The sequence below is a fragment of the Mixophyes fleayi genome, chromosome 4 (assembly GCF_038048845.1).
Source record: "Mixophyes fleayi isolate aMixFle1 chromosome 4, aMixFle1.hap1, whole genome shotgun sequence".
NCBI classification, from domain to species: Eukaryota; Metazoa; Chordata; class Amphibia; order Anura; family Limnodynastidae; genus Mixophyes; species Mixophyes fleayi.
Genome location: NC_134405.1, coordinates 196,578,945 through 196,606,042, shown reverse-complemented (window position 1 = coordinate 196,606,042; position 27,098 = coordinate 196,578,945). Strand labels below are relative to the sequence as shown.

At 40.3% G+C, this 27,098-nt stretch overlaps 1 protein-coding gene across 1 annotated transcript; it reads left to right on the top strand.

The window, feature by feature from the left end:
* Nucleotides 1-3,306: 3,306 nt before the first annotated feature.
* DBX2 (developing brain homeobox 2) lies at nt 3,307-12,975 on the top strand. The gene is made up of 4 exons (XM_075205293.1): nt 3,307-3,839; nt 8,396-8,491; nt 11,356-11,543; nt 12,149-12,975. The coding sequence occupies exons 1-4, from the start codon at nt 3,509-3,511 to the stop codon at nt 12,452-12,454; spliced, it is 921 nt and encodes a 306-aa protein (XP_075061394.1). The 5' UTR covers nt 3,307-3,508; the 3' UTR covers nt 12,455-12,975.
* Nucleotides 12,976-27,098: the final 14,123 nt, after the last annotated feature.

The window sequence follows — 27,098 nt, the reverse complement described above, 5'->3', positions numbered from 1 at the left end:
GTAATACTAAATCGCACTCCAATGTGTACATGAATAAAGAAAACACCAAACAAAAGGAAATAGTATTATATAATAAGTTCAGTATAATCCTCCTGATCACCATATGCGATTACCATGATTTCACCGTAACCTAGTTTCCACCCCAAAAAAATTACACTCAACAAATGGTGAAACAAACAACCAACCCCCTATTGTGCTTGCACTCACTACATGTTAGTTTTGTTTTGCTCATCTAAACCAATCAAACTGTGGCACAAATCTGTTTCCTTAATATCCTTCTTGTCGGCTCAATTTGCTCCATTGTTAAGGTCCTTTCCTGACTATCACGATGATAGAGAGAAAAATGTCCAACTTCGCACATTAACATTTATCAACGTTTTATTGATCTAAAAATGACTCAATGATAGGTAAATAATCCTACCAAAAACACTGACATAAATATAATTCTTATAGTGCAATACACTAGAATGCTTGTTATTTTTTTAAAAAAGAGAACAAATTGAATTCCACATACATTATACATTACGTCTTACCAGAATCCATTTACCGTTATCACAGTTTCAAACACCTGAGCCTCACATCATTATGTCTTTTTTAAACTAAAATTCCTAAATCCTTGCGAAGACCCATAAAAATAAATGCATGGTTCACAAATAAACTTTGTGACACATATTTTGCACTCCCATTGATAGAACTTCAAATATGGTGATCAAATGAACAGGGAACCAGAGTTTCCAAAGTACATAGATTGCAATATAATATTTATTGCACAACATTTATGCAAAACTGTTATTATACCATTTGTATTATGTTTATGCTACAGTTGTTGACCAGGGATCAGGATAGTATCCCAAGCTACTCCCATAGTTTGAAGAGTCATTGTATATATCTAATTCAACTTAATTTCCTCAAGTATAACCTTTTGAGCCAACCAGCCTATATAATTTTATGTTTTATTTATTTTCAAAATTCAAATTTGTACCCAACATATGTCTCCATCTACTTCTTGTCCGTTCTGTCTTTGAGCATTCTTTATTATAGAACATTAACAGATAACAGAAAGTCTAGTTTGTTTAATGGAGGACTACTCACATCAAATTAATCTGATCAGTTTCTATGATGAAGAAAATTTTAAACTGGAAATTACCAATTATACGCACACATAAGCATACACCATTTAGTGCTCATACACACATGTGGTTTAATGCCTTTTTATGTACTTTCCATGTATTCACCTGGATTCCATTCAGCTGAATGAGGATGTGTGTTGATGGATAAAAAATGCAGCGTGCAAAAATAGAAAAAGTCTATCGCAATGCATGATCGTGCCAACACAAAGGTCTAAATGGAGCCTTAGCTAAAATGCCATGTGGATAGAAAGCATTTTAAAAAATACCTTATCTTTGTTGTAGCACAGAGGTATAATGTGATATATCAGGAGATAACTACATGTACAAAAGGAATATAAAAAAAAATAAGCTATATTTGGTGCAGTTTGAAAAAGCTATTAAAAAACTGAACTGTATTGTTTTACAATGGGCTTCCATTTTTATATTCTACAGAATGAAGGGTTCCTAATTTATTTGTCATAAATGTTTACGTGACATATATACTGTAACAAAGTATTTACCAATTCACAAATCCTTGTTTCCTTGTTTCATCCCAGGCAAAATCAGAAATGCGGTTGACAAAACATCTACATACGGAAGTACTGCTTCTTATAACTGATGAGAACTTGAAATTTCATTACAAGTAACCTTTGGCTTCCAATTGGTTAGACAATAGGCAATGTTGTTAAGGGCAATTTCCATGCACAGCATGTGGGTCCTGTTTTTCCATCCAGAGACATGGTTGTTTACTGTTCAGAACTGTTTATGCATTTTAAGCAGTTTCACTGGGAAAAGCTTTATAAATCACAGTTAAATGAATGACCTTCAATGCTCATGATTTCACTTATGCATTTGAACAGTTTTTACTTTTACAGAGCTGCTAATGGTGAAATACTTTCAGTTACCATGTCAGGATATAGACACACTTCATCTGTGAACTTTATATGAAACTAGTTTTAAATGAGACAACATTTTTGGCAGGCTGTAAAAGGTTACACACACTCATAGTTCACGTACTGCTAAAGTCAACAAGATAAAACCAGTTAGAGAAAAATATTTTTGTATTAAAGTGACATCAATATGACAAAAATGTATTGTGCATTTTGTTTTTTTGCTTTTACATGAAGTTAAAGTTGCTATTAGTTAGCTATTTTGTCTGGAAATAACATTGCACCTACTGCTATTTTGTTACGGTTTTAATGATGGAATTCAGGGAAGAAAATCTTGGAAATACAGTTTTCGTTATTTCACTGAACTACATTATCATTGGTTGGATGATAGTGTTGTCTACACAGCATTGGTAAACTCAGCCAAAACACCTGCACGAAGTTGGTAAAAAATGCTATGGAACTCTTGAAGTGACAGAGTGGACCTACATGAACAGTGATTCAAAATCTATAAAACAAATAAATTCAACAATTTATTGTTGTGTTGATTAAAATATACTTTTTAAAGATAGTAACTAGTAGTTGACCCATCATAGTCATTGCTGATGGTGTCCAGTACTCATGCATGCCAATAATCAGTCTTGGACTGGGAAGAAACTGTCATGGCCTGAGCCTACGGCAACAACATTTTAAGATAACCATTCTGCAGGAATTTTTTTAAAAAATTTCTCACCAATTATATTATACAGTGATTTAATAATGACCTGATTTTTGTGATGCATTATTAAACTTACAAGTTTATAGACTATAGTGTTTTATACTATAGCACCTCCTTTGTAATAATACAAATCAAATTATAATATTTGTAGCTCACCAATTTCACATTCACAATACTTATTTCATACTGGATTCATAGGTAAAGTGTCTCTTTTACATTTTGCATATATTTGTAACGGATACTAACATTTGCCCAACATATAGCATAAAGAACATTTTTATCTCTACATATCTATAATTATTGAAACCATTAAAAAAAATTACAAAAAAAAGGATTTATATTTGCAACCACTAAATATCATAATGGATATTGTGTATTATTTACATATCACTTGGAAACTCTCTGATACCAGATATTCTATAAGTTGTATATTAGCATCTAAATAATCTGCTTCCAATCATTTCTATTTTAGTTGTAGCAGAAATATCCTCACACAACAGCAAGAATCCAATATAAAGCTCTAGGCAGTATTTAAGTCATGTGCAACAGTTAATTGTTGTCCATGTCACACGCACTTGACATAATGAATGAGTTGGACACACCTTCCCCCAGAAAAGCCCCTTGTCTTATATCAGTGGAGTGCTCATAGGGCTGCATCTGCCACTAGCATTCAATGACATTTCCTTATTTACTGACTTATCCCAACTACTACTGGTCCCCAGCAAATCAGCTCTCTAAAGTAAAGTTGCTAAAAAGTGCAGATAACGTCGCCCAAGGTCTGACTCGCGTTTAGGATGATGCCTGGAGTTGTATCACCCCATGCTGTGAGCTGGGACCTGATGGGACGTTCTGCTTCAGCCCACCATACCCCGGTACCACAGGGCTGTGGAGGTTTGGGGAGAAGTTTCCTGATAGACGATCTGTTGCGGGATGTGGAGCAGCCTGCTATGAAGTATGTTCCCGTGGCGTGCAGCACTTTGCCAGTCACACTGTGTCCGGCAGCGGAACAAATTAGCCCCTTGGGAGGTACATATCCTGTAACATGGGCTGTTCACCTCGTTAACCCGGCAGATGGACTGTCTGCCCCCTACCCACACACAGGGGCTGCCTTCCAGCATAGTACAGGTATGTGTCTAATGAGTCACCAGTCTATGAGAGGACACCAACTTACTGTACCAGGGAATCATTGTCCCATAACCTGATGGGTATATAGCCAGATCAATAGGTGCTCAGGTTTGTATACAATACACAGCCCACCACTGAAATACTGATGTATAGAAAAGCTTAATCTATTTAATTTATGGTATAGTGCTGTGTTTCTGTATAGGTTAATAAAACAGTTGATTTTATAATTGCTTCTGCTTTGCAAGAGATTGACAAATCAATTCCAAATAACTGGACTAATTACTGTATTATTCTAAGACTGTAGTAAAAAATGAATTGCTCATAAAAGATATTTATTTTGCCATATCAATAATGGAGGCGGATAATTATACTGCATAGAACAGTTGAGAAATATATATCTAATCCACTACGGAAATTTCCAGTTATAATAAGTTTATTCATTTAGTGCAAATAAAGTAATTCACACATAATTAAACAATAATGTGATTGATTAATTAATGAGGAGATGATTTACCATTTTCAGGAAGCAAGCCAATGAAACATCTGGCATGTACCATCTGTTCTCAAATGATAATTGTGTGCTTGTGGACAGACACCAGGAAACTTTCCTATGAATGCAGTAGTTTGTAAATCATTACAATTTATGCATTTAATTAATGTATACTACCAGATAATTTCTAACAAAGTATTATCCAAAAATCACTAATCAATATTTTTTGTATGTTTCTTTGCTGTAGGTAAAGAAACATAGTGTTAAAAATAAATATTGTCATACTGGACTATAAAAAAATTAATGTTTCCCCGAAAAATAAGTATATCTGTTTGTGACCAACATGTTAGCCATAAAAAAATTGCAAGAAAAAATATGTAGTCCTATGATGTGACGCTTTACGCCTCTTACCATACATTTATTTTACAAGCAGTAAATATGTTTATAAAAATGATCATGCTAAAGGGTGAAACTATACTTTATATGTTTATTCAAAAAAGACATTTTCAGACATTATTACATACATTTATTGAATTATGGGGTATCATGCTGCTAAAAATATATTTATTTTAAACTCGTGAAGAGATAATGCATTTTGTTTTATGGTACCTGCCTGTATAAACACAGATTTTCAAATGAAAACAGGGAATGAAAATAAATATAATCACCGTCAGTTATACATGTTCAATTTACACTAAATATGCTCTTAAACGTTATAGAGATAATGGTAACCATTTGTCCAAATATGGAAATTGGCTTCTAGTAGAACACAATATAGCTGATTAATAGACATACATACTGTCAGTTAATTCTACCATTTCATGCAGTTTTCAGTTATGCGTAATGGATTTAATGCTTTCAATACAAACATTTTTGTCTATTTTTTATGATGAATATTACCACTATCAAAGCAAAAAAATGTTTTTGCCACCAGTGTTTGAGAATTTAATTACTGCACTTTAGAAGAAAAAAAACTCTTCCAGCTGCCCCTTTTCCAGGGTCAGACCCCATTCTAAACCAAAATCTCCTATTGTGCATATTCATATTTTATGTTTTATGTCTGTATAGAGAAAATACTTAGTTGCATTTAGCAGATTGTAGTAAGAAGTGTTTTATGTTCATCTGTACCCAGAAACTTGCCATCAGAAGTATATACATTCACTTATGTTAATTGTTGTTTTTAAACATTGTACTTGTTGTTAGTTATGGTAATCTCCACACAGCATTAAGATATCTAGAAGGCATATAAACCTGTCATGTATGTAGACGGTCGGTGTCACACTGTTCCTAAAACACCAAAATATTTGTTATGAGAGCGTATTTTTGTTATTGCCGATTTTCCATTCTACAATGATATCAGTTATATGTAAGCATGCTGATACCAAATAACATGTCTTCATATTTTGGTCAGGACTATATGATTGCATTCTGAGTTCATGCACAATTCCCTATTGACTAATATCTGATTTCAACCAAGTGCATGATACCAGGAATCCTATGGTGCCACAGCAGCAGGATAGTGACGTTACCGAATACATACTATAAAAATGTGCTTACTACCTGCATAGAGAGGACTTATAACTAATAACTTAGTCATAGTAACTCTGGTGTAACCAACATACAACTGGCTTTATTTAGCAGGTAGAAGTTTCCAGTTCAGGGATTAAAATAAAAAAATCTTATCATAAAATAAATCCTATGCTTGTATAACTCCTACAGCATTGTTGTTTGTAGCCGCTGACTACCAGTGGGAAGGCTTTGTATTTAGCCCTCAAAACACAGCACATTCTCTTGTGCACACAGTTCCAGGCCTCTTCTGGAGCTGACTATAACAGGATGCAGGATCTTTGTCCTTATCACAGGTTGAGAGCAATTAGTGCTAGCAGATATGCGATTTACAACTGTGTGCACAGTTGCAGGCACCTAGGTACAGCTGCCCTACCTAGGTAGGTAGGGCCCAGTGATGCCTCTGTAGCCTCCCGAGCCCTGCACTCTTTTCTGAAAAGCATCATCAGTTTCCCCTCATCTCTGGGCCCTATAGTGGCCGCACCTCTTTGCACCTACAGCAGTTCCGCCACTGACTGCAGGCCATAACGAAGACTCTGTTCTTGTTGTAGTGCTTATATAAAGCAATTAGCAGCACCAGAATTGGTCTACTCTGTATATATTAATAACAGTAATTTGAGGTGCTACCTTAACACCTTATTTAATCCAGAGAAACATACTCAGAGAAAGAAAGTGGGTGTTTTCAAGAGGGTGCACACACTTATTCAAATAACATTACAGAAGTTTTACATTTACCAATATACTTTAGCATTTATCACATCTGCACTAAACAGTAATTTATTTAAAAGCAGCAAAAAATCCAGTCTTGGTCAAGTGGAAGCGAAACGCGCGTTGACTTTATCTACCAGAATTTTGTTACTTACCTTCCTTTTTAGTGATTTTTTTTTTAAGAAAATGTGTGACTGACTGTTCCATTGAGGTCAGGGTGAGAATCTGCCGTAGTAGGCAGGAGGCTTAGAGTAGTGGTGTGAATCTATGTGATAGCGGAAGATACGAGACACTGTTTAAATAAGTGCCAGAATTTTTCTTAAACCGCAGAAGCCACAGAACTTGTTTTTCATTATATCTTTCTACTTCAGGGATATTCTCTCAAGCAGACTGCATAACCGTGAGATATATAAACGTCTCATGGTGTGAAACTTAGATATATAAGAGGTAACACTACAATCATTGAAGTTTTATGAATCATAAAATAGGGGATTGAGATCCAAGAGAAACACATTATACAAACATATTATAATTACATTTCCTGTTGCCAGTTCGCATTTTATGATTCACATTTTTCTTTCTGATACACTTTATTTTTGACTATCAGTTTTTAATATTTTGCTTTTAAATGAATTACTGTTTAGTGGGGATGTGATGAATTGTAAAATATACCAATAAAATTACAGAAGCTTAAGGAAGGATTAAATTCCCCCTAAAGTAGCACAGTGTTAAACCTATTAACGTTATTACGGTAAATTTAACCCTGCTTTCTGCTCGCAACTCAGGGAGCTGCGAGCAAAAAGCCAGCGTTGAAACTACCGTAATAATGTTATTATGCACACTATTACCGTAATAATGGTAATAGTGCTCAGGCCGCATTACTTTTTACAGTAACGCGGCCAATTGAATTCCCCCCTTACATTTTAAAAATGAGTGTGGACCCTCTTAAAAAAATCCACTTTCTTTCTCTTTTGTATGTTTCCATGACGGAGATTCCTAATCCAAGCCACACCATTACCCTACTATATAAACAACACCTGTGCATCCATCCCAAACTCTATTCTGGAGACACAAAGCCTAAAGACACTGAAAATGGGTTCTGCCAATAACAAACAAAAGAAATATATATAGCAAAACGAATATATACACATACACACACATTTACATCAAAGCTATCCAAGGACAGTGGCAGGAGGTCGCACCTCTAAAGCCACAACCAATTGGATCTAACTGCAAATCAACTTCATGGACACATTTTATCAGTGAACCTCATTGTATTAATCAACCTCACTGACGTATGTATTATATATAATTTATATATTGATACAGTATAATTAATGTGTCTAAGAGAGTGCAGGTATGCAAAAGTTGTGAGGGACAGCTGAACAACCAACAGAAACAATTATAAGACTTAAGAGATATCTCCACTTTGAAATGCCCTATGTCTGCACTGGCCATTAGAAGTTTAAAATACATAGTGTGTTTGTTACTATGGGTGTATAACTATACCAATATATATGATACTACAGCCATCTGCATATTACACACTATATACATTTCTGCTAGTACATGTCAACACTATTCCGGGATCAAAACGAGAACATTTACACTAAGTAATTATTAACTAGATTTGTTTGAAATGATTAAACTTTAACTAAAAATAATAATTTTAAAGCACATAATGCATATTTGCTATATTTAACTATGATTATGTTATATTTCTTATACATTTTGTTTTATGGACAGACTACAGGATAAGTCATTTAATGTATCTATGTATACTGTTTTGCAGGTGTTTCCAAGTACTTATTTCTCCAGTCCCTGCCATTCTACTCAGCTTGCTGTGGTGGGTCCTGTCAGCACCCTGCATCCCCCACTGCTTTTCCAAGTAAGTCTTTATGCTTCATCTGTAATGCTTCACTTATTTTGTAAACCAGAGCAGCAGGATTTAATGGGTCCTAGAAAGCTAATTGGTGATGCAATGGCGAGGAGCTAATTCCAAAGAAAAATCACAGCAGTCTTATTCAGTGTTCCTTCTGAAGATTTATCCTATTTAGTAGCTCTGAACAATTGAAGTTGCCCCAGTGGAAACCAAACCAGCCAGACAAGAGGCTAATAGCTTCCTTGTTACCAAAATATGTGGAACTCTTGTAATTCTTTATTATTGACACAATGCGTAATGTTCTTCCAGTGCTTCAGATGCAAATAAAGATAAAGAAAATTATATTAAACACATTGTTCTTTTAATATTAGCTATACGTTCACATGGGGAAATAGTATTAAGGTATGTGTATAGTATAAATTAATAAAGTAAAAATAAATAAAATAAACTAATATGGCATAATATATCAAACTGATAGTAATAATTTTAAATCTCTATTTAGTAAATTCATTGTACTTCCCTCCAGCAAACAGTATTCAGCATTATCCCAATATTAATGGATCTAAGTGAAGAGAATCTTTGTGTCTTTTGTAGAAAAAAAAATCTGATTTAATTTATTTGGTAAAGTAACTTTAATCTCTTTGAGTAAGCTACATACTAATATTGCAGACTTTATTACATGGGGAGAGCTGTTAAAGTGAATGCTTTGTGACAAGTGAGGCAGCAAATAGTGGCAGTTTAATGAGCTGCAAGCTTCTGGGCACCTCTGAAGGGGGCTGACACTTTCCCACAGAGCGTCTTACAGGGCCTGGGTTGCATTAGAATGGATGACAGTACTGTGACCAATCGCCACTTTCTCTTTACTCATCCACACGCGACTTAACCACAATTTTTCACCGTACAGATGAACTTTAGGAACAATTTCATGCTGAAAAGGCCTTGGCAAGGGTCATTTGCCCTTTTGTATGACCATAAAGCGGAGATCTATATGCAATCTTTTATCCTGTGTCACATTCCAGTGGAACCTCTGAACACCATTTAAACACTTGACTGAAAAATAAAGCAGTGAATGAAAATGACTTTTATAGACTCTTTTAAGCTCATCTTCTCCTGTAACCTCTACTACCTGAAAAGGGATTAAAAGCATGAAATGAGAATATAGAGAAAATGGTTGAATACATAGGTCACATTATCAACTGCCAGGATTGTTTATTAACCCAGAGGGATGCACAGTTTTGAAAAGTGTCCTATTAATAGTCCATTTAACAAGGAGGTATTGAATGACAATAGAAAAATGAAAACCATGACTAATCCTTTTCCTCACTCCAAGGTGGTCTTTCACAAAAAGTCAAATCAATATTGCTGTACAGATTAAGGAGACACTTCTCATGGCAACTGTAAGGGACCATTTATAAATAATGTTTGTTCTATACTGTTGCAGCATTTGATCTGCACTTTTTATTTGTCAGAACACCCCTGTTATACTCATCTACTACAAGTATTTGTATTAAATGCTGCAGTGTTTTAGACTATTGCAGACTACATCCCAAGCCATTTGCATCACTTCTGTAATTAAACTGCACTGTTAGCAGCAAGGTTGGCTACACAAGTTCTTTTCTTCTCATATTTTGTAAGAAATAAACAATTGAAATGTAGCATTTGCATTATCAAATCATTTTCTTTGCACTACAAAAATAGCATTTATTATTAAAGAGCAAGTAAAGACATTCATTTGGATTGTCCTGTACTCATGCATCCTGAATCGCTTGTTATATCAAATTATCACGCTCATTACTATTTACTTGACATATAAGACATAAATGAATTCAGTGGTCATTGTACTACTTGAGGTTAAAGTGAATGTAAAGACACCATTTGACATGAATGCTGTATATGTCAGAGCTGTGTTTTACTGAACTGTATATTACGCAGGAAATAACTGGAGTCTTTATACTTTACTACGTATGTCAACCATGCGCTTTCACTTATACCACTTTCATACTGCCGCCCCGGCAATATCCCGGGTTGTTAACCCGGGATATTGCCGGGGCACAGGGCAGTATAGATAAGAAGATTCCCGGGTCGGGCGGGTTCATACTGCACCTGCCCGACCCGGGTTTTAGAAAAAAAAAGTGTAAAAAAAGATTTTAATTAAAAAAAAATACATAACAAATGTTTACTTAACTTATTTTCAGCCAGCGGTGTCTCCGGTGCGTTGCCGGCTGTCAGGGGGACCTCTGGGTACTAAAATGACGTAATTTCTAGTCCATTAGAAATGACGTCATTTTAGTACCCAGAGGTCCCCCTGACAGCCGGCAACGCACCGGAGACACCGCCGGCTGAAAATAAGTTAAGTAAACATTTGTTATGTATTTTTTATTAATTAAATTCATTTTTTTACACTTTGCCATTTTTTTTTTTGTACAGTATGAATGGTGAGACCCGGGAATTACACGGGTTGCACCATTCATACTGCAGGAGAGCGGGGTCCAACCTGGGAATTACCCCTCGCAAAATCCCGGGTCTAAGTCCCGGGATTTTAGACCCGGGATTTTGTGGTTGGACTATTCATACTGCACCAAGACCCGTTTTGCGTGCCTCTGCAAAAACCCGGGTTTTTGGTGCAGTATGAATGGGGTATAATTTACAGCAGATTACCATGCTAGGAGGGAAGTGTTTCTCTAACACGTAAGACACTGACAGCTCAGCTTTTTTACCTTTATCAGAGTCCATTAGGACACTGTAATTGGTTCCTATCTAACAAATTGGTGCTGCTCCCAAGTTTAGGCAAAGGTTACACTTTAATATTATTGTGTTATTAAGGATAAAATCTGTCCAAATCAATAATTTATGATTTTATCTTCAAAAAGGAGATGAAAGTGAACTGCCTCTGTTACCAAAAGTTTCCAACTCCAAGGCAAGAAGAGTGATCTTAAGACGAGCAGTCTTTTCTGACCATCAGAGAAAAACACTTGAGAAGATGTTCCAGAAACAAAAGTATATAAGCAAAGCCGACAGAAAGAAACTTGCTGTTAACCTTGCACTAAAAGAGTCACAGGTAGAGTATATAATTGTATATAATTGCAAAAATGTTATATTTGGATATTTCATTAAAATTAAGCTTCAATGAGCAGTGAGATTGTTAATATAAAACCCCCTCTAAGTTCTGCTCTCCCATATAGTAAGGAGATCTGCTTTCCCTATATGGGGATGCAGGACTTTGTCCTATAGTTCATGCAAGATTTGTTTTAATAGCTTGGGAGATACTGGATTACACTTGACAGAGCCCATTACTAATTGAATCATTTGTAGCCTACAATAATGACAGCGGGGATATGTTTATATGTCTGTAAATTAAATTAATTTGATGTTTTTCCATTTGCGATTTGTGCTTGAAGGAAGTGTGGGCTTGTTTTCTTGTTGGTATGAATTAGGATAATTTAGGAAATTGTAATAGTTACATTTATCGAACCACTAATTATCCACACTCAAAGGATTCAAGAAAAGAAAAGAAATGCTAATATTTCAAGAATCACCATTATAATACACCTCTTGAGAAGTAGGATTATTTGTTTGTGAGTTAACATTGAGAATACCCATAGTCTTTTAAACATCATTTAACGTAATGCTGCTTTATATGCTAATTACTCTATTTTTCAACAGGTTAAAATCTGGTTCCAGAACAGAAGAATGAAATGGAGAAACTCCAAAGAAAAAGAAGTTCTTTCAAATCGCTGTTTAAAAGAAGGACATTTAGAACAGAAATTCTCACAGATACATCCAAGCATCCCTATATGTTGTGAAAAGGATTCATCTGGCGTGTTGCACACAAACAGGAGAAAGGAGGTCTTATCAAGCAAAGCAACAAAATTAGTAGAGCCATTTACGTTTCACTGTGCGGAAAAAAACACTACAGACTTAAATTGTCATGGAGGAAAGCTGCAACTGCAGAATAGGAAGAATGTGTAGTTGTTCACTGTGTGTAGAAAACCTAAGGATGCCATGGTTCTGAAATAGAAAACAGGGAAACCAGTATTGCATGATTTACTTCCAACCAATTATATTAATTTGGCTAAAACCAGAGAGTATTATTGGAATATTTACATTCCAAGGGGGAAGGTATCCAATTACTGGTGATATGGCGAGCGGACATCACACTGCGCACATTGCCGGCAGTTACGCCAGAAATCTTCATTCATTTTCAGATGAGCAGAGATTTCAGTCAAATCTCTGCCGCTAAGTGTCTCACGGACGTTCCGAAGTCACTTTGCCGCTAATTGAATTCCCCCCTAAGTTACAGATTTTCAGTGGAAAAAATCTAAACTGTCCTGAGAAAACTGGGGCATAGGAGAATCCTACATATGGCACAATGTGCAAAAAAAACCCAAGCAAATGTGTAGAATTTATATATATTTTAACACTAATACTACTAGGTCAGTAAATATTTTTATATACAACGTTATATTAACCGACCATGCTAAATGTTTTTGATTGCGTTCTACTTTATCACCTAAAATGGTTGTATTATATTTAAGTATTAAAATAAGATTTTTTTTTTAAAATAGCAATTCAGTTTGTGTGATGAATCCTCTAACACTTGCACCAATTTGCATTTGGTTAATACAGTATAAAAAAGTGTGTTCCTTAGAAATACTGTACATGCGTATTTTAAATTGCTGATCAAATCAATGTGCCCTTATTGAGAGGGTACAATATGACGTTTTGCTGACAATCCAGCCATGCTGTTATAGGAACAAGATCACCATACACTTGGCAATGTGTTCCTATGACAAGAATGTTGTCTAAATACGGCTATGTGGGTTATACCAAGTTTTTGACAGCAGCCATTGGGACCACCAATACTTTGGTGAAGTTCCTTGGAGATGGGGAGAGGCCGAATGGAAGTCATTGTAAGTGGAAGTGATATCCATGGATAAAGATTCTAAGGCAGTGGTTCCCAAACTTTTTCAGTTCGCGGCACCCTTAGAGTCTCCAAATTTTTTAAAGGCACCCCTCCAAAATAATTACTGAGCAGTCCTGTTTTAGAATTAGTTGGGTCAAAAAATTGTAATAAGTATTTAGGTCACGACAGAAATACTTATTTAGTTGTATGCAAAAATGCCCCTCTGCATCCAGGCACACTGCCCCCTCTGCATCCAGGCACACTGCCCCCTATGCATCCAGGCACACTGCCCCCTATGCATCCAGGCACACTGCCCCCTCTGCATCCAGGCACACTGCCCTCTCTCACGTTGCCCCCTCTGCCCTCTCTCACGCTGTCCTCCTCCTCTGCCCTCTCTCACGCTGTCCCCCTCCTCTGCCCTCTCTCACGCTGTCCCCCTCCTCTGCCCTCTCTCACGCTGTCCCCCTCCTCTGCCCTCTCTCACGCTGTCCCCCTCCTCTGCCATCTGTCCCCCTCCTCTGCCCTCTGTCCCCCTCATCTGCTCTCTGTCCCCCTCCTCTGCCCTCTGTCCCCCTCCTCTGCCCTCTGTCCCCCTCATCTGCCCTCTGTCCCCCTCCTCTGCCCTCTGTCCCCCTCCTCTGCCATCATTTTGTCCCCCTCCTCTGCCATCATTCTGTCTCCCTCCTCTGCCATCATTCTGTCCCCCTCCTCTGCCATCATTCTGTCCCCCTCCTCTGCCATCATTCTGTCTCCCTCCTCTGCCCTCTGTCCCCCTCCTCTGCCATCATTCTGTCCCCCTCCTCTGCCTTCTGTCCCCCTCCTCTGCCATCATTCTGTCCCCCTCCTCTGCCATCATTCTGTCCCCCTCCTCTGCCATCATTCTGTCCCCCTCCTCTGCCATCATTCTGTCCCCCTCGTCTGCCATCATTCTGTCCCCCTCCTCCTCTGCCATCATTCTGTCCCCCTCCTCTGCCCTGTCCCCCTCCTCTGCCATCATTCTGTCCCCCTCCTCTGCCCTCTGTCCCCCTCCTCTGCCATCATTCTGTCCCCCTCCTCTGCCATCATTCTGTCCCCCTCCTCTGCCATCATTCTGTCCCCCTCCTCTGCCATCATTCTGTCCCCCTCCTCTGCTACGATCCCTCTCACACTCTTCCCCGCGCCAGGCACCAGCCACAGAAAGAAGAAAGAAAACAGGAATTTACCAATCCGCCGGGCGCCGGGACCCAGCAGCCTCCTCTCTCCCGCAGCTGTCACTGAATATTGACATCAGTGACAAGCTGCTGCGGGAGAGAGGAGGCTGCTGGGTCCCGGCGCCCGGCGGATTGGTAAGTTCCTGTTTTCTTTCTTTTTTCTAGGTCTGGCCCGCGGCACCCCAGTGACAGCCTGGGAGCCACGGCGCACAGTTTGGGAACCGCCGTTCTAAGGAATTGATTATGTTTTATTGCAATAGGAATGTAGAAATAAGCACCCTGCAAGTCTGTTGAAGTCATTAAATCTCCGTTTCCTGTTGTGTTGAGAATGGAGTTCACTTACTGCATTTGGAAATATCTTGAGTATACAAACTGAGTCTAACTCCAGAACGATTCTAAAACCTCCTGATAATTTTTGTATGAAACAGTGTTGAATAAAAACCGGTGCCTTTCAGGTTTGAAGGTGCAGGAACAATCACCCTTGCTTATAACAAATGTTGTAGATTGCCTGCAACTCCAGAGGAAAGGATGAAGATTGAGACATAACATTCTCATGGAGTTATTGGGCCTGATTCAGTAAGGCACGCATAACAAATGTATTGTGCATTGTTTCTTGAAAACATACATAAGTCGGGTATAAGCACGACTGTATTCAACAAGGAGCGGATGTAAAGATACGTCTGTTGTTCATTACGGGTCTAGGTGCGCTCGACGCTAACAGACAATATGTTGCAGGATACCTCCAATACATACGTATAAAATGTATTTTTACAGATGCTCCTGATTGCAAACGCATGTTCTAGCATGTATATGCAAGTAGTAACCAGCACTTATACCAGACCTGTAGCTGCTGCAAGTGATATGACAGAAAAACAGATGAGATGCCCAATGCTTGGATTGGACTTTGCTGTGTTTGCTCGAGCTTGGCATGCCCCTACTGTACACTGACTATGTGCAAACACCCACTCCTCTCCCCTTTCTGTCCATGAAAATGGAGGCTGTAGTAAGGGTACTTCACGCTTGAAGAAGAATTGGAAGTTACTGCGTTCACTGGTATATAATCCGGTACTGAGCATGCGCAGGGTGATTTTAAGCAAAATACGCCATGTATCAACATTTACGTTCCTTAATGATTCAAGCCCATTATGTTTAACAATCTTCATCATCCATGAATTTAACTGTTTAATTTGTTCATATGGTTTTGAAACTTCCCTTTTCTTAAGGATACAGACTATACTAAAACCTCCTATATAGTAGGGCAGCACGGTGGCTAAGTGATTAGCACTTCTGCCTCACAGCGCTGGGATCATGAGTTCAATTCCCGACCATGGCCTTATCTGTGTGGAGTTTGTATGTTCTCCCCGTGTTTGCGTGGGTTTCCTTCGGGTGCTCTGGTTTCCTCCCACACCGCAAAAACATACTAGTAGGTTAATTGGCTGCTATCAAAATTGACCCTAGTCTCTCTCGCTGTCTGTCTGTGCATGTTAGGGAATTTAGACTGTAAGCTCCAATGGGGCAGGGACTGATGTGAGTGAGTTCTCTGTACAGCGCTGCGGAATCAGTGGTGCAATATAAATAAATGATGATGATGATGATATAGTAATTTGGTAAGGGATTATCAGAAGCTCCACATGATTATAGGATTTGCAGATATTCTTAACAGGCTTCACATGAGTACTGGTAAAAATAGAAAAATAGAGTTTCAATGTAGAGCAATACCCCTAACTAGAGGCTTACGTAGGGGTGTCCTTCAATTTTTGGGGGGATGGGCTCTAGGCCCATTGTGCAAAGTAGTTTAGAAGCTGGCAGAGTAAAGCAAAATCTTGCAGAGTAGTTCAGAAGCATGCAAATTAGTAGTATTCTCACAAGGAGCTTACTCATGCAGGTATCATGGAGTCCTTTTTAACTATCCAGACATGCGCCAGCATACTAGGATTCAAGACTTGCCTTTAGTGCCTATTGCCTTTTGATCGTGCTGAATCATCATAAATGTAAGTGGCTGCGTGCATGCACAATATTTTCTTGCTCAACGCCGGACCCATGCACTTATTTTCATCTTTTCTGTGTTGCATGCAGCTACAAGTTACTCCAGAGCAGGGACCTGACTGGCTGTGCACAGAGGGAGCATGCACTGGCCTGAAGTACTTGTGAATTGGGGCTGTTGTGTCAAGGCTGCAATGTCAGAGGAAGCAAAGCCCTACCCTACCAGCCCCACTGCTTCCTTTTCCTGTCTCTACTTAGCTGATTAGAAAGTTAGCCAATTGTAACTGTTGCCATGGAGTAAGCAATGAAAGGTCTTGATGGGATTAGTAAATCAAAAGAGGTGCTGAACTGTGCATTAATATAAAATGATGCAAAGCAACAACATAGCATGTAGTACAGCACCAGAGGATCATTCAGTGAATGTTGATCAATCATCTGAACCAAAGCGTGCCAGCAGTTGCAGTACTCAAGAAAGTATGAATTTTGCTCTGGCAAATGGTTCTTCAAAAGATGGGTAGTTGCAACCCTAATATGAGTATGCAGCTTGTTTTGCAACAACGCCAGCTGGAGCGAGAGTTTGCTGAATGCCATACTGCACAAGAGTCTGCAGAATACCAGGCACAGACAGAAAGTGAGTGCCAGCTGGAGTCTTCAGTTGAATCTCTAAGAGCCCAATTCAATTATTTTTTTTGTCCTCTGAACTCTAGCCTACATAAATTCAGTGGAGGACAGGAGACTGAATGCTTTCAATCAATAATAAAACAGGAAGTACACGGGCTTCTAAGCCGGTGTTCGGTGTACAAAATAAAACACAGCTGCTTTCTGATGATATAAAAGCGGCAGATAGTAGTGCCTTTATCCGGTAGGAGAGCTCAAGTGGAGAGGAGAGGTGGGACCAGAGCTGAGGGAGTACAATCCTCCTCTATATATGGGTTAGGCAGGAGCACTCTAGCACCTCTACTACATTTTCATCTGCCAGCACCGCCATCAGTAATGGGTGCCTCAATGTTACCCAGTATATGTAGATTGAACTAAATCATAAAATAAAATATGGCTGTTTGTAAGACAAATAATTAAATTACATCTATACTTTTTTCGCTAAAAGTATTTATTAAGGTTGTAAACTTTTAAAGAGGGCACAAAAAAAAGAAGGGTTAGGGAAGGGTGTTAAGGTATGGGTAAGGGAAGGAGGGGGTACATAGTGGGGAAGGAACACAACAGTAGATCATAAAAATTGTATACATTCCTGAAAATATTGCGGTACCGATATAAATAAATTACCCTTGCTTACTTCACTACCATCTTCATCATCAATCATCATCATCATCATTTATTTATTTATAAAGCGCCACTTTACAGAGAACTCAATCACACCAGTCCCTGCCCCATTGGAGCTTACAGTCTAAATTCCATAACATACACATAGACAGACACAAAGACTAGGGTCAATTTTGATAGTAGCCAATTAACCTACCAGTATGTCTTTGGAGTGTGGGAGGAAACTGGAGCACCCGGAGGAAACCCACACAAACACAGGGAGAACATACAAACTCCTCACAGATAAGGCCATGGTCGGGAATTGAACTCATGACCCCAGTGCTGTAAGGCAGAAGTGCTAACCACTAAGCCACCGTTCTGTCCATCTTGGATGGTTATGTATATTTAGTACTTTCTGTAAACACTACAATATTGATTACAGAAAATCAGCAGTAAAAGTCTATTCAGATGTCCGAGGTGAAGCCCCCGCCCCCTCTGTTATATATACGTGCCAACTATGCCATTTCACAAGCGGAGAGGTAGCCGCTGTGGGATAGGGTACTCCCAGGATCTCCATTTCAAAGCTATATTGTACTTTTGAAATAATCTTTGCTAGTGGGGGAGGTAATGGTTGTTTCCATGCATGAGCAATGGCTGCTCTGGTGGCTATAAGAATGTGTCCTAGCATATATCTATCCCATTGCGGGTACATCTATACTTTTAAAGCCCAAACTATGATCATAAACAGCAAAATCACAATTAAAGGTGACCATGAATCAAAGAAGTAAATTGTAATTACAATCCCTAATTGCCCTCTCAATTAACAACCACCATACATCCAAACACCCCACATTTAAGACAACACACACATAAACCACCAATGTTGCCAGCTATTTTCTTTCTCAAAGCTTTTATGTCCCCATTAGTCAACTGTGCTTCATATCTGTCCCTTCTTCTCTCCCCATTTATCCTCAGGAGTTAATCTGTACATAACAAGTAAGTAGAATTGCTATGTGTACTACACTAGGACATAGGGGCGGATTGGGAACTAAAAGTGGCCCTGAAAAAAATCTGAAAGTGGCCCTATGTTGGAAAGACCAACTCCAAAGTAGGTGGGATTAGCACACTATTATCCATGGTAGACAAGGCTAATGCCATACGCAACTGTAAGCAAAGTCACAGCAATGCAAGGATGAGTTTGTCACAGTAGGCAGACCTAACACACTACAGGGGCACAAGAACCAGAAACCCCTCCGCGAACAAACTGCACTGTACAGCAGCCGCGGCGCTGTCAAAGAAGCGTCCGCGGTAGTGCGGATGCTTCTTTGACAGCGCCGCGGCTGCTGTCCAATTCAGAATCGCCAAAATGGAGCTGCTACTGCCCCTGCACTAGTAGGCATAGCTGTGCACTGGTAGGTGGAGCAAGCACAAGTAGGCAGAGTCAGCACTGTGCAACTTCAAAATGATCAATAAAATACAATGTCCTCTCCTGGTTCTCAAAGAAGAGAGAGAATCCTCCTGCTCACCATAACCCATTATGCAGAGAGGGAAAGATTGGAGAAGATGCAGAGGAGTGAAGGAAGGGGTAAAGTGACAGTGTGGAGGTGAGTAAGATGGAAGGTTTAAAAACAGCAGGGGATGGGCAGGACATTTGAGAAGGTGAGAGAAAAAGGACAGAGAATGAGAAAAAGAGGAGAGTAAGAGTGAATAGAAAAACAAAATTAGGAGGGCTAAATGAAGTGGTTGGTCATGGACTGTGTTGTTCTCTCCTACCTGTTATAGCAGCTTTCTTAACCTGCTGCTGGTTTCTTGTCTGGATCCTGCAATGTTGGAGCCTGTTTGGAAAATGTATAGGTACATGGAATAAGATGAAAGCCGAGCAATAAGTGAACATAGAGAATACAGGGAAAAAAGAGGACACCCTTGTGACAGCCACACAATACAGAGGGCAGCCATGAGACCACCACACAATGCAGAGGGCAGCAATGAGACCACCACACAATACAGAGAGCAACACTGTGATTGCCACATAATACAGAGGGCGACCTTGTGACCACCAGCTCAAGTAGTTAAAACCATATACATATAAAATTGTAGCAATAGATCATGAGATCACATGAAAAATAATATTTGGCATGTTGCAGGTACTTTATCACTGTATTTGCTTTTGTAAAGAAAGTCCCTGACTTTCAAGAGGGATCTCAGCAGTATGAGGCATTGGAAGGTTTTCTTTTTGGGTTTTTATTAAGCTGGATTTCTAGCCATACCAATCCGCAGTCAAATGGACAGATTGAGAAAACTTTCAACTTACAAGTAGAGAAGATCACTTTATCGCCATAGTGGAATAGTGAAACAAAGCTGAGTGCACTCTATGCTGTCAATTACAACTAACATGGATTCTATCCTTCACATCATGCAATGCCATATACACACACAATGCCATATATGTATATATATTGTATCTGAGTTAGAGGAACAGGTGCCATCTCCTGTGGTAGATGGTAGTATACAGCAGCTGAGAAATCGCACAAGTCCAAGGTTTTGGTACAACTGGCCTACGCCAGTTTTATTAAGCAGCAAAAAGTAAAGAAAAACTTCAAAATAAACACCTTGCTTGTCTGGCACAAACGAAACACAAATCGTTCCTGACTGTCAAACTATAGAAGAAAACATTAGACATACCAGAAGGTATAGTTTACTCACAACAAATATCAGGCTTTCTCTAATAGAAACTCTGCAGTGCCTTCCCCCAAACAAAGCAGCAAGAATGTCTAGCCTGACTGGCTTTTAACACTCTCCCACAGGTGCAAGTGCAAATCAGCCCATTCTTAGGCGGAAGGCCCAAAAGACCAGGATTGGCCTAATGGATGGAGCCCGCCCTCACTCTCCATCCATAACCCCAGGAACCCTTTTCCAGTTTTTACCAACGGACAAAAGCTCTAAGCAAGTTGTTTAAATATAGACAAACATTTTCCTGGGGTTTAAAACATGTAGGTCATAAACCTGGGACAAACATACCTGCCCAAAAACACTATTCCAGTGTTTTTGTCACGATATACACACACACTCAATTCCATATACATATATAATGCCATATACACACACAATGGCAGGCATATAACACCACCACTACCCAGCCCCTTGTACTTACCTGCTGACATCCGTTGGTAAAGTTTACTGCAGGAGCAGGAAAGCATACCTCACCTCGAGAGGCTAATAGCTCCATGGCTGCACTCTACAAGGACAGGCAGCTTGGCAGAGGTCTGATTTGTTGCCTGGCTGCCTGTCTCAATTAGATCACTGACAGGGCCGGTCTCGATTAGCATCACCCAAACCCGCCCGCCGGGTGAATTGAAAGAAAAACACTGAAGAGAATGCAAAAAAAAAAGGGTATGCAATAATAAAACCGCATGAGGTGGTCTTGGAGCGGCCTTATTAGGGCAATGGTAAAGTGTATGGCCAATGCACCCCTGCTAGGACAAATAGTGCACAATCCACTTAGTCATATCTTGTCAGCATGTTCTTTATGTTTAATAGAGGAAGAGCTCGACGGCCACGGTACAAACTTCCTGACTGGAGCAGATTTGGGGTCACGACCCGAGGTGATAATCATTTCTCTGCCTCCCTAGAATAGATAAGATTCTCACTTCACTTCATGGGAGTTATGGCCTTGACCAGTATTACTGCAGCTCCTTTTTTATTTTGCATTGTGTGCAATAAGTGCTAAACATGTTAAATTACTTTTGGGAAATGAAACGTGAAGTTTGCTCATCTTTAATTAGTGTGTTCCCCTTGTTTAGGCTTGTTACATTTATGAGCCGCAATGGGATAACAAAAAACCAGCTCCCTCCTTTGTCTAATTCCCATGCTGATCCATGTAAAGCAACCATATAAAAGCAATAAAACTGTGCAATCAGGCAATAATAAGTGTTCAGCTGGCTCAGCATTGTACCTGGTATAGCCATCATGATATGCTGCTAATATTGCATGAATATATACAAGAAATGACCATTTAAAAATGAATGAATATTGTTGGCCTCATTTAAATGTTTTTACATACCCACCAATATATATTTCAGCGCACTTTATAATAACACAATCCCAATTACTCATATTAATTCTGTGCAATATATTAAACAAATCATATCATCCTACATTGAAATAATGTTTTCAAAAAAGTGATCAGCGCACGGTGAACTGAAGCATAATGTTCTTTCATTTCTCCATCAGCTCTAGCTGCCACTAGATGTCACTCCTGCTTTATTATTCACTGTCCTCTGTGCAATGTGTCACACTTTCAAATTAACAGTGTGTTTAGCATATATTATATCCCAGATAAAACTTACAGCAGTGTTGCAAGCAAATAAGGATCATTAGTATGTATTTTTCTATGTTTTATGTAGATATGATGGTTGTTAAATAGTAATTAATTTGTTAAATAATTTTGTTGTATGGGAAATTATAAAGGTGGAATACAATTTTGTGGTTCCTAGTAGCAGATCAGCTAAAAAGTAGAGTGATTGAAAGGAAGAGTGAAATTGACTTACAATACTGGTTTTGCATTATACTAAAGCTCAAGGCTGTTTTAACATATTGAGTAACCAAGAGGGAATATGCCTAAAAAGTATGCTTGCTGGAGACTTTGTCCTCTTACACTGAGGAATTGTGTTTTTTTAAGCACCGTAGCTTAATAGTAATTTAATATAGCCCCAACTTTAGAGAGGTGCTTGCAAATTAATTTTTAATATTTAGGCAAATGACGAAAAAGGTTGTTTAAACAAGTAAAGGGTAAACATACTGCAACAGGTTAAATATGCTTGCCCACACGAAGGGTTAGGGTTTATTGAGATTCTAAAAATTATCTATACATTACTATTTATTTTTATGACGTTACCAATTCCACGGCGCTGTACAGAGTATTTGTCATTCACATCAGTCCTTGCCCCATTGGATCTTACAGTCTAAATTCACTAACACACACACAGACTAGGGTTAATTTTGAGAGTGTGGGAGGAAACCCACGCAAACACGAGAAAAACATACAATGTACTGTGGGTTGCAGTTACCCCTGGCAACCGCCTAAGAACTATTTCCCTAAAATCTCCGGACTCTCATCTGTACTGTGGGTTGTAGTTACCCTTGGCTACTGCCTACGTTCAGGTTCTCATCTTTACCTATCACTGCAAGTTCCGTTCCTTTCCAGACAAGCACCGGTACAAAAGTCACTGTGTATCAGGGGACTTCTCCATCAACTGTTCCTTATTTATTCCAGTGGCCACGAGTGATATATCAGTCTTGACACCATCCACTCGGTGCCTCACCGGACTCCCTTCTGCACTTCCTACTCTACGGCCTCGGTAACTCTATTCCTGGGTTCTCCCAAGCCAGTGCACATCTCACGACCCTCTGTTTTTCTGCAGCTAAGTCTGTCCCCACCTCTAGGGGCAGCAGTGAACAACTGACGTTCGGAGCAGACTCCGGGTTTTGCTGTAGTGGCTGAGGGGTTCCTAACACAAACTCCACACATATAAGACCCTTTTTAGAATTTGAACTCATGACACCAGAACGATGAGGCAGAAGTGCTAACCAATGAGCCACCATGCTGCCCAAGATCCTTCAACATCCTCCAACAGGATCCTCGAACATGACCCCCTCCGCCTAATACAAAATGCTTTGTTCCTGAATTTCCCACTTAAATGACCATTAATATATCTCCCAACACTGGCCCAGGGAAAATTGCCATGTCCATGTTTCTGTACAAGACACAACCCATGTCACACATAAAATATAATCCATACGATTATGCCCACTTTCGACTTTCCTTTAAGCCTTGCCCTCTTCGGGCCAGGAATCTGGGATTGTCCTGACTAAATTGGATCATTTAGGAGGTATGCAGTGAGTCCCAAAATATAATGTTTCACAATAAAATGCTAGAGGTGTTGAATGGATTTTCTATTGTATATCTATTAAAAGATAAAAATTACCTCCCCGCTCCTTTACAGATAACAGCCCCAGAGTATTGCAAGCCCCATGGTAAGGGGTAGAGTTGCAGAGGGGGATCCTACCTTCAGGGGTACTCCAGAAGAGGCACCAGTACAGGGGAGAGGATGAAGAGATGCAGGACTGCATGAGATGTGCATCTGCATGAGAGTGGACAAGAGGGGGAGAGTCCCCAGCAGGAAAGATCTCAGAAGGATTGAAGAACCTTTGGCTAACAATGTCTGGAGATGAGGAATAGATGAAAAGAAATCCTTGGAAGGAGTGAGCGAAGAGCCCGCTTGTAAAGGCCCTATAGAATATTACACCAAGGCAAAATGGTGTCTTTTCTTTCAAATATATTTTTATTACCCCACACCCACCGCCGAGGGGTGTGGGAGAAGCCCTAGGGATAAATTTATCAAGGTGCGAGTTTCCGGCAGGTTTGAAAAGTGAAGATGTTGCCTATAGCAACCAATTAGATTCTAGCTATCATTTTGTAGAATGTACTAAATAAATTTAACCTCTAGTGTTTTCAGCATGGGGCTGTGTACCCCTGGGGCTGGTTGTCATTATAGCAGGGGGACCCTTGACAACGCCCAATGCTGATTCTAGTAAAATCGGGTGGATCCCACACTTTTAGCCCCCATGATTGTGCTACTGCCAGCCTAGGCTGGCAGCACTAGGGTTAATCTGTCGGGGGGGATCAGTTTTTAATTTTTAATTTATGTCAGTGTTTTTAACTTGACTGTTTTATACCGATGAGTTTGCCAGGTGTACTAGGGTTAAAATGGTGGACGGGGGGAAAGGGTTGCTGTTAATGTTTGTATTTTCTCTTGTTGTAACATTAACTATTTTGTGCCTGAAATGCTGGCTGTGTTGCCAGCGAGTCTGGCGGCTGTAATACTAGAGGGTCCGCCGATTGCCCTTTGAATGTCGAGATTGTGATTGTTGACAGCCACAATGTCACCATTTTCAACATGTAAACAGAATGAGTCTGTCGATATTTATACTGTCAGCATTTGGGTTTCAACAGTATAAATGTCCACTAATTCCCCGTCGCCACATTATACCAAAACTTAGTTGCACCTTACACTGTAGCCAGAGCAGAAGGAAGGTAGCAGCAAGTGAGGTACCATATCACATCATGATTCCCAAGTACGGGACCGCTCACATGACCAGCAGGGTTTTCACAGGTACACTAGCACTTCTGGCTAGTGTTATGTCACAGTTGTCTGCCTCCCCTGTTTCTAAATTACTTTTGTTAGAATCACAGTCAGCATTGTGAAATTGTTTATCATAATGATTTATTGATCACTATTTTAACATGCATGTGGACCCAGCATTGCTTTGCATGGATTTTTCTGACAATTTAAAGTGTTGTGTTTTTACTCAGTTGCAAAAAGTGATTGTGATATTGACATTATAGCCAGGGGAATCAAGCTGCTCTGATTAGACAGTGTTGTTATTCATCAAACAGTATGCATGTTCTCCACAATGTAATTTGAAGCGATAGTTTTTTACTGTTAAGCTATGATCCCAGTTACTTATAAGCTGTGTTTACTGACAAACCTTTGCATTCTTTATACTATAGCTATTACTGAGCAGAAAATGCAGTGTGTTAAATGCACATTTTGACAGCAAATTTACTTTGTCCTACCTATGCCAGAATAAACAATGGGTATTCTTGCTCCACAAAGTCTGGAGGTAGGACAAAATATTTAGACAACAATCTTTTTCATGGCATCTTTAAGACACCTGCTTGTGACAGTGGTTATGGCCTCAAACAGGATGGGTAGTAGTGTAACGCCCCCTGCGGGGAAAGACAGGGACAGACGCAACACAAAAGAACTCACCTTGAAAACGATGGTCACCTCCAGTCCGCTTCCGATTTCCCAGCTGCGATCCAATCCCAGCAGATCCGCAGCCGCAGTCACCTCCAATCACGTCCCTCTAAGATAGAGACAGGGATTACGGCCGTGCCTACCAGGTAAGGGCTGTCCGAGACTACGGCAAAGAACAAGGGCACAGTCAGTCCAAGCTCCTTGCCGCCTCCTCACTTTGTTCTTGCCAAGACGCGGGGAACTACAGGCACTGAAGGCCAAGACTAATCCGAGGACTAATCCCGCCTCAAGTGCCTCACACACCTGCCGGTGAGGGCCTAACCGAAAGGGGGAATCGAGCGTGATACTCACCGGGACACTCCCACTTCCGATCCGGTTCTCCTGCACCTTCCCGACTCCTGCAGATGACAAGAACACACAGCCTCCCTCTACTCTCTCCGTGAGCCTAAGATGGCACCCACAAAACTGGACTGACTACAACGGCGACCCGACCCTAACAACGTTCTACTGGTCGGCAACGCAACTAAGTCAACCACTATGACTAACTAGGTGTGGTGCACTAACGGGACTACTCAGTTACACGCTACGGGGAACACCAGCCGGTGTTCACAGCCTAAACCGGAGGGCGGTTCCTAACCCCCTCACCCAGGTCGTACCAAGAAGCTGCCTTCTTGCTATGGAGTCACACACAGGCCCTAAGTACGGGTTCTTTAAGCCCGGCTGAGGCTCAGTAAAACAGCACACTAACCCGCGGGCCGACTGCCGCACGGAACAGCCGATCGAACTGAACCGCCCGACTGCCTGTACTCGGGTATCTCACACGTGTCCCTACGTCCGGAACCACAGGTCCACCTGCACGGAACCGGCCTTGAGGACCCTTGATCAGAACCACGGCCGCCCCTGGAACTGCCTCAAGGTGTGCTGTACTGCCACCAACTCACTCAGCCACCCCCCTCTGGGTACCAGTGTGACCCCGGGGACCTAAGGGACAGGAAAACTACGTGTGTTCTCCCCTGACTATGTGTATGCTGTTACTTACACTTATCCCCACAGCACGGGTTAGCACAGGAAAACCACAGGAAACAAGAGCCTACCTTTAATGGGGGCCTGACGTCTTGCCCCTGGACACAGTTAGATAGCACACCAAAATACTGTAATGTAAACTACACTCGCCACACAGACAGAATAAATAGATACAGTATACAGTACTTTGCCCGCTACTTACCCGAACACACCGCTGCTAGCCAACCAGCAGGTTGCTACAGCACCACAGGAGCCTACGCTCGACCGTACCTCCTAACCACGTGTGCTCACCTCACACAGGACCGCGCCTACTCTCACGAGGCTCCCACGCCTCTACCTCACACCACCAGGGCCTTATGCCCTACACACCATGGGTCTCTGCCCAGCTACACACAGAGCCTTCTGCTCTGTTTCCTGGGCCTCAGCCCCCTCTCTAC

Bases quoted from the DNA above. Each gene is read 5' to 3' on its own strand.
- DBX2 (XM_075205293.1), top strand. From the start codon at position 3,509: ATGATGCCTGGAGTTGTATCACCCCATGCTGTGAGCTGGGACCTGATG. The intron at 8,492-11,355 runs GTAAGTCTTTAT...ATCTTCAAAAAG, and splicing joins ATCCCCCACTGCTTTTCCAA to GAGATGAAAGTGAACTGCCT. The intron at 11,544-12,148 runs GTAGAGTATATA...ATTTTTCAACAG, and splicing joins TTGCACTAAAAGAGTCACAG to GTTAAAATCTGGTTCCAGAA.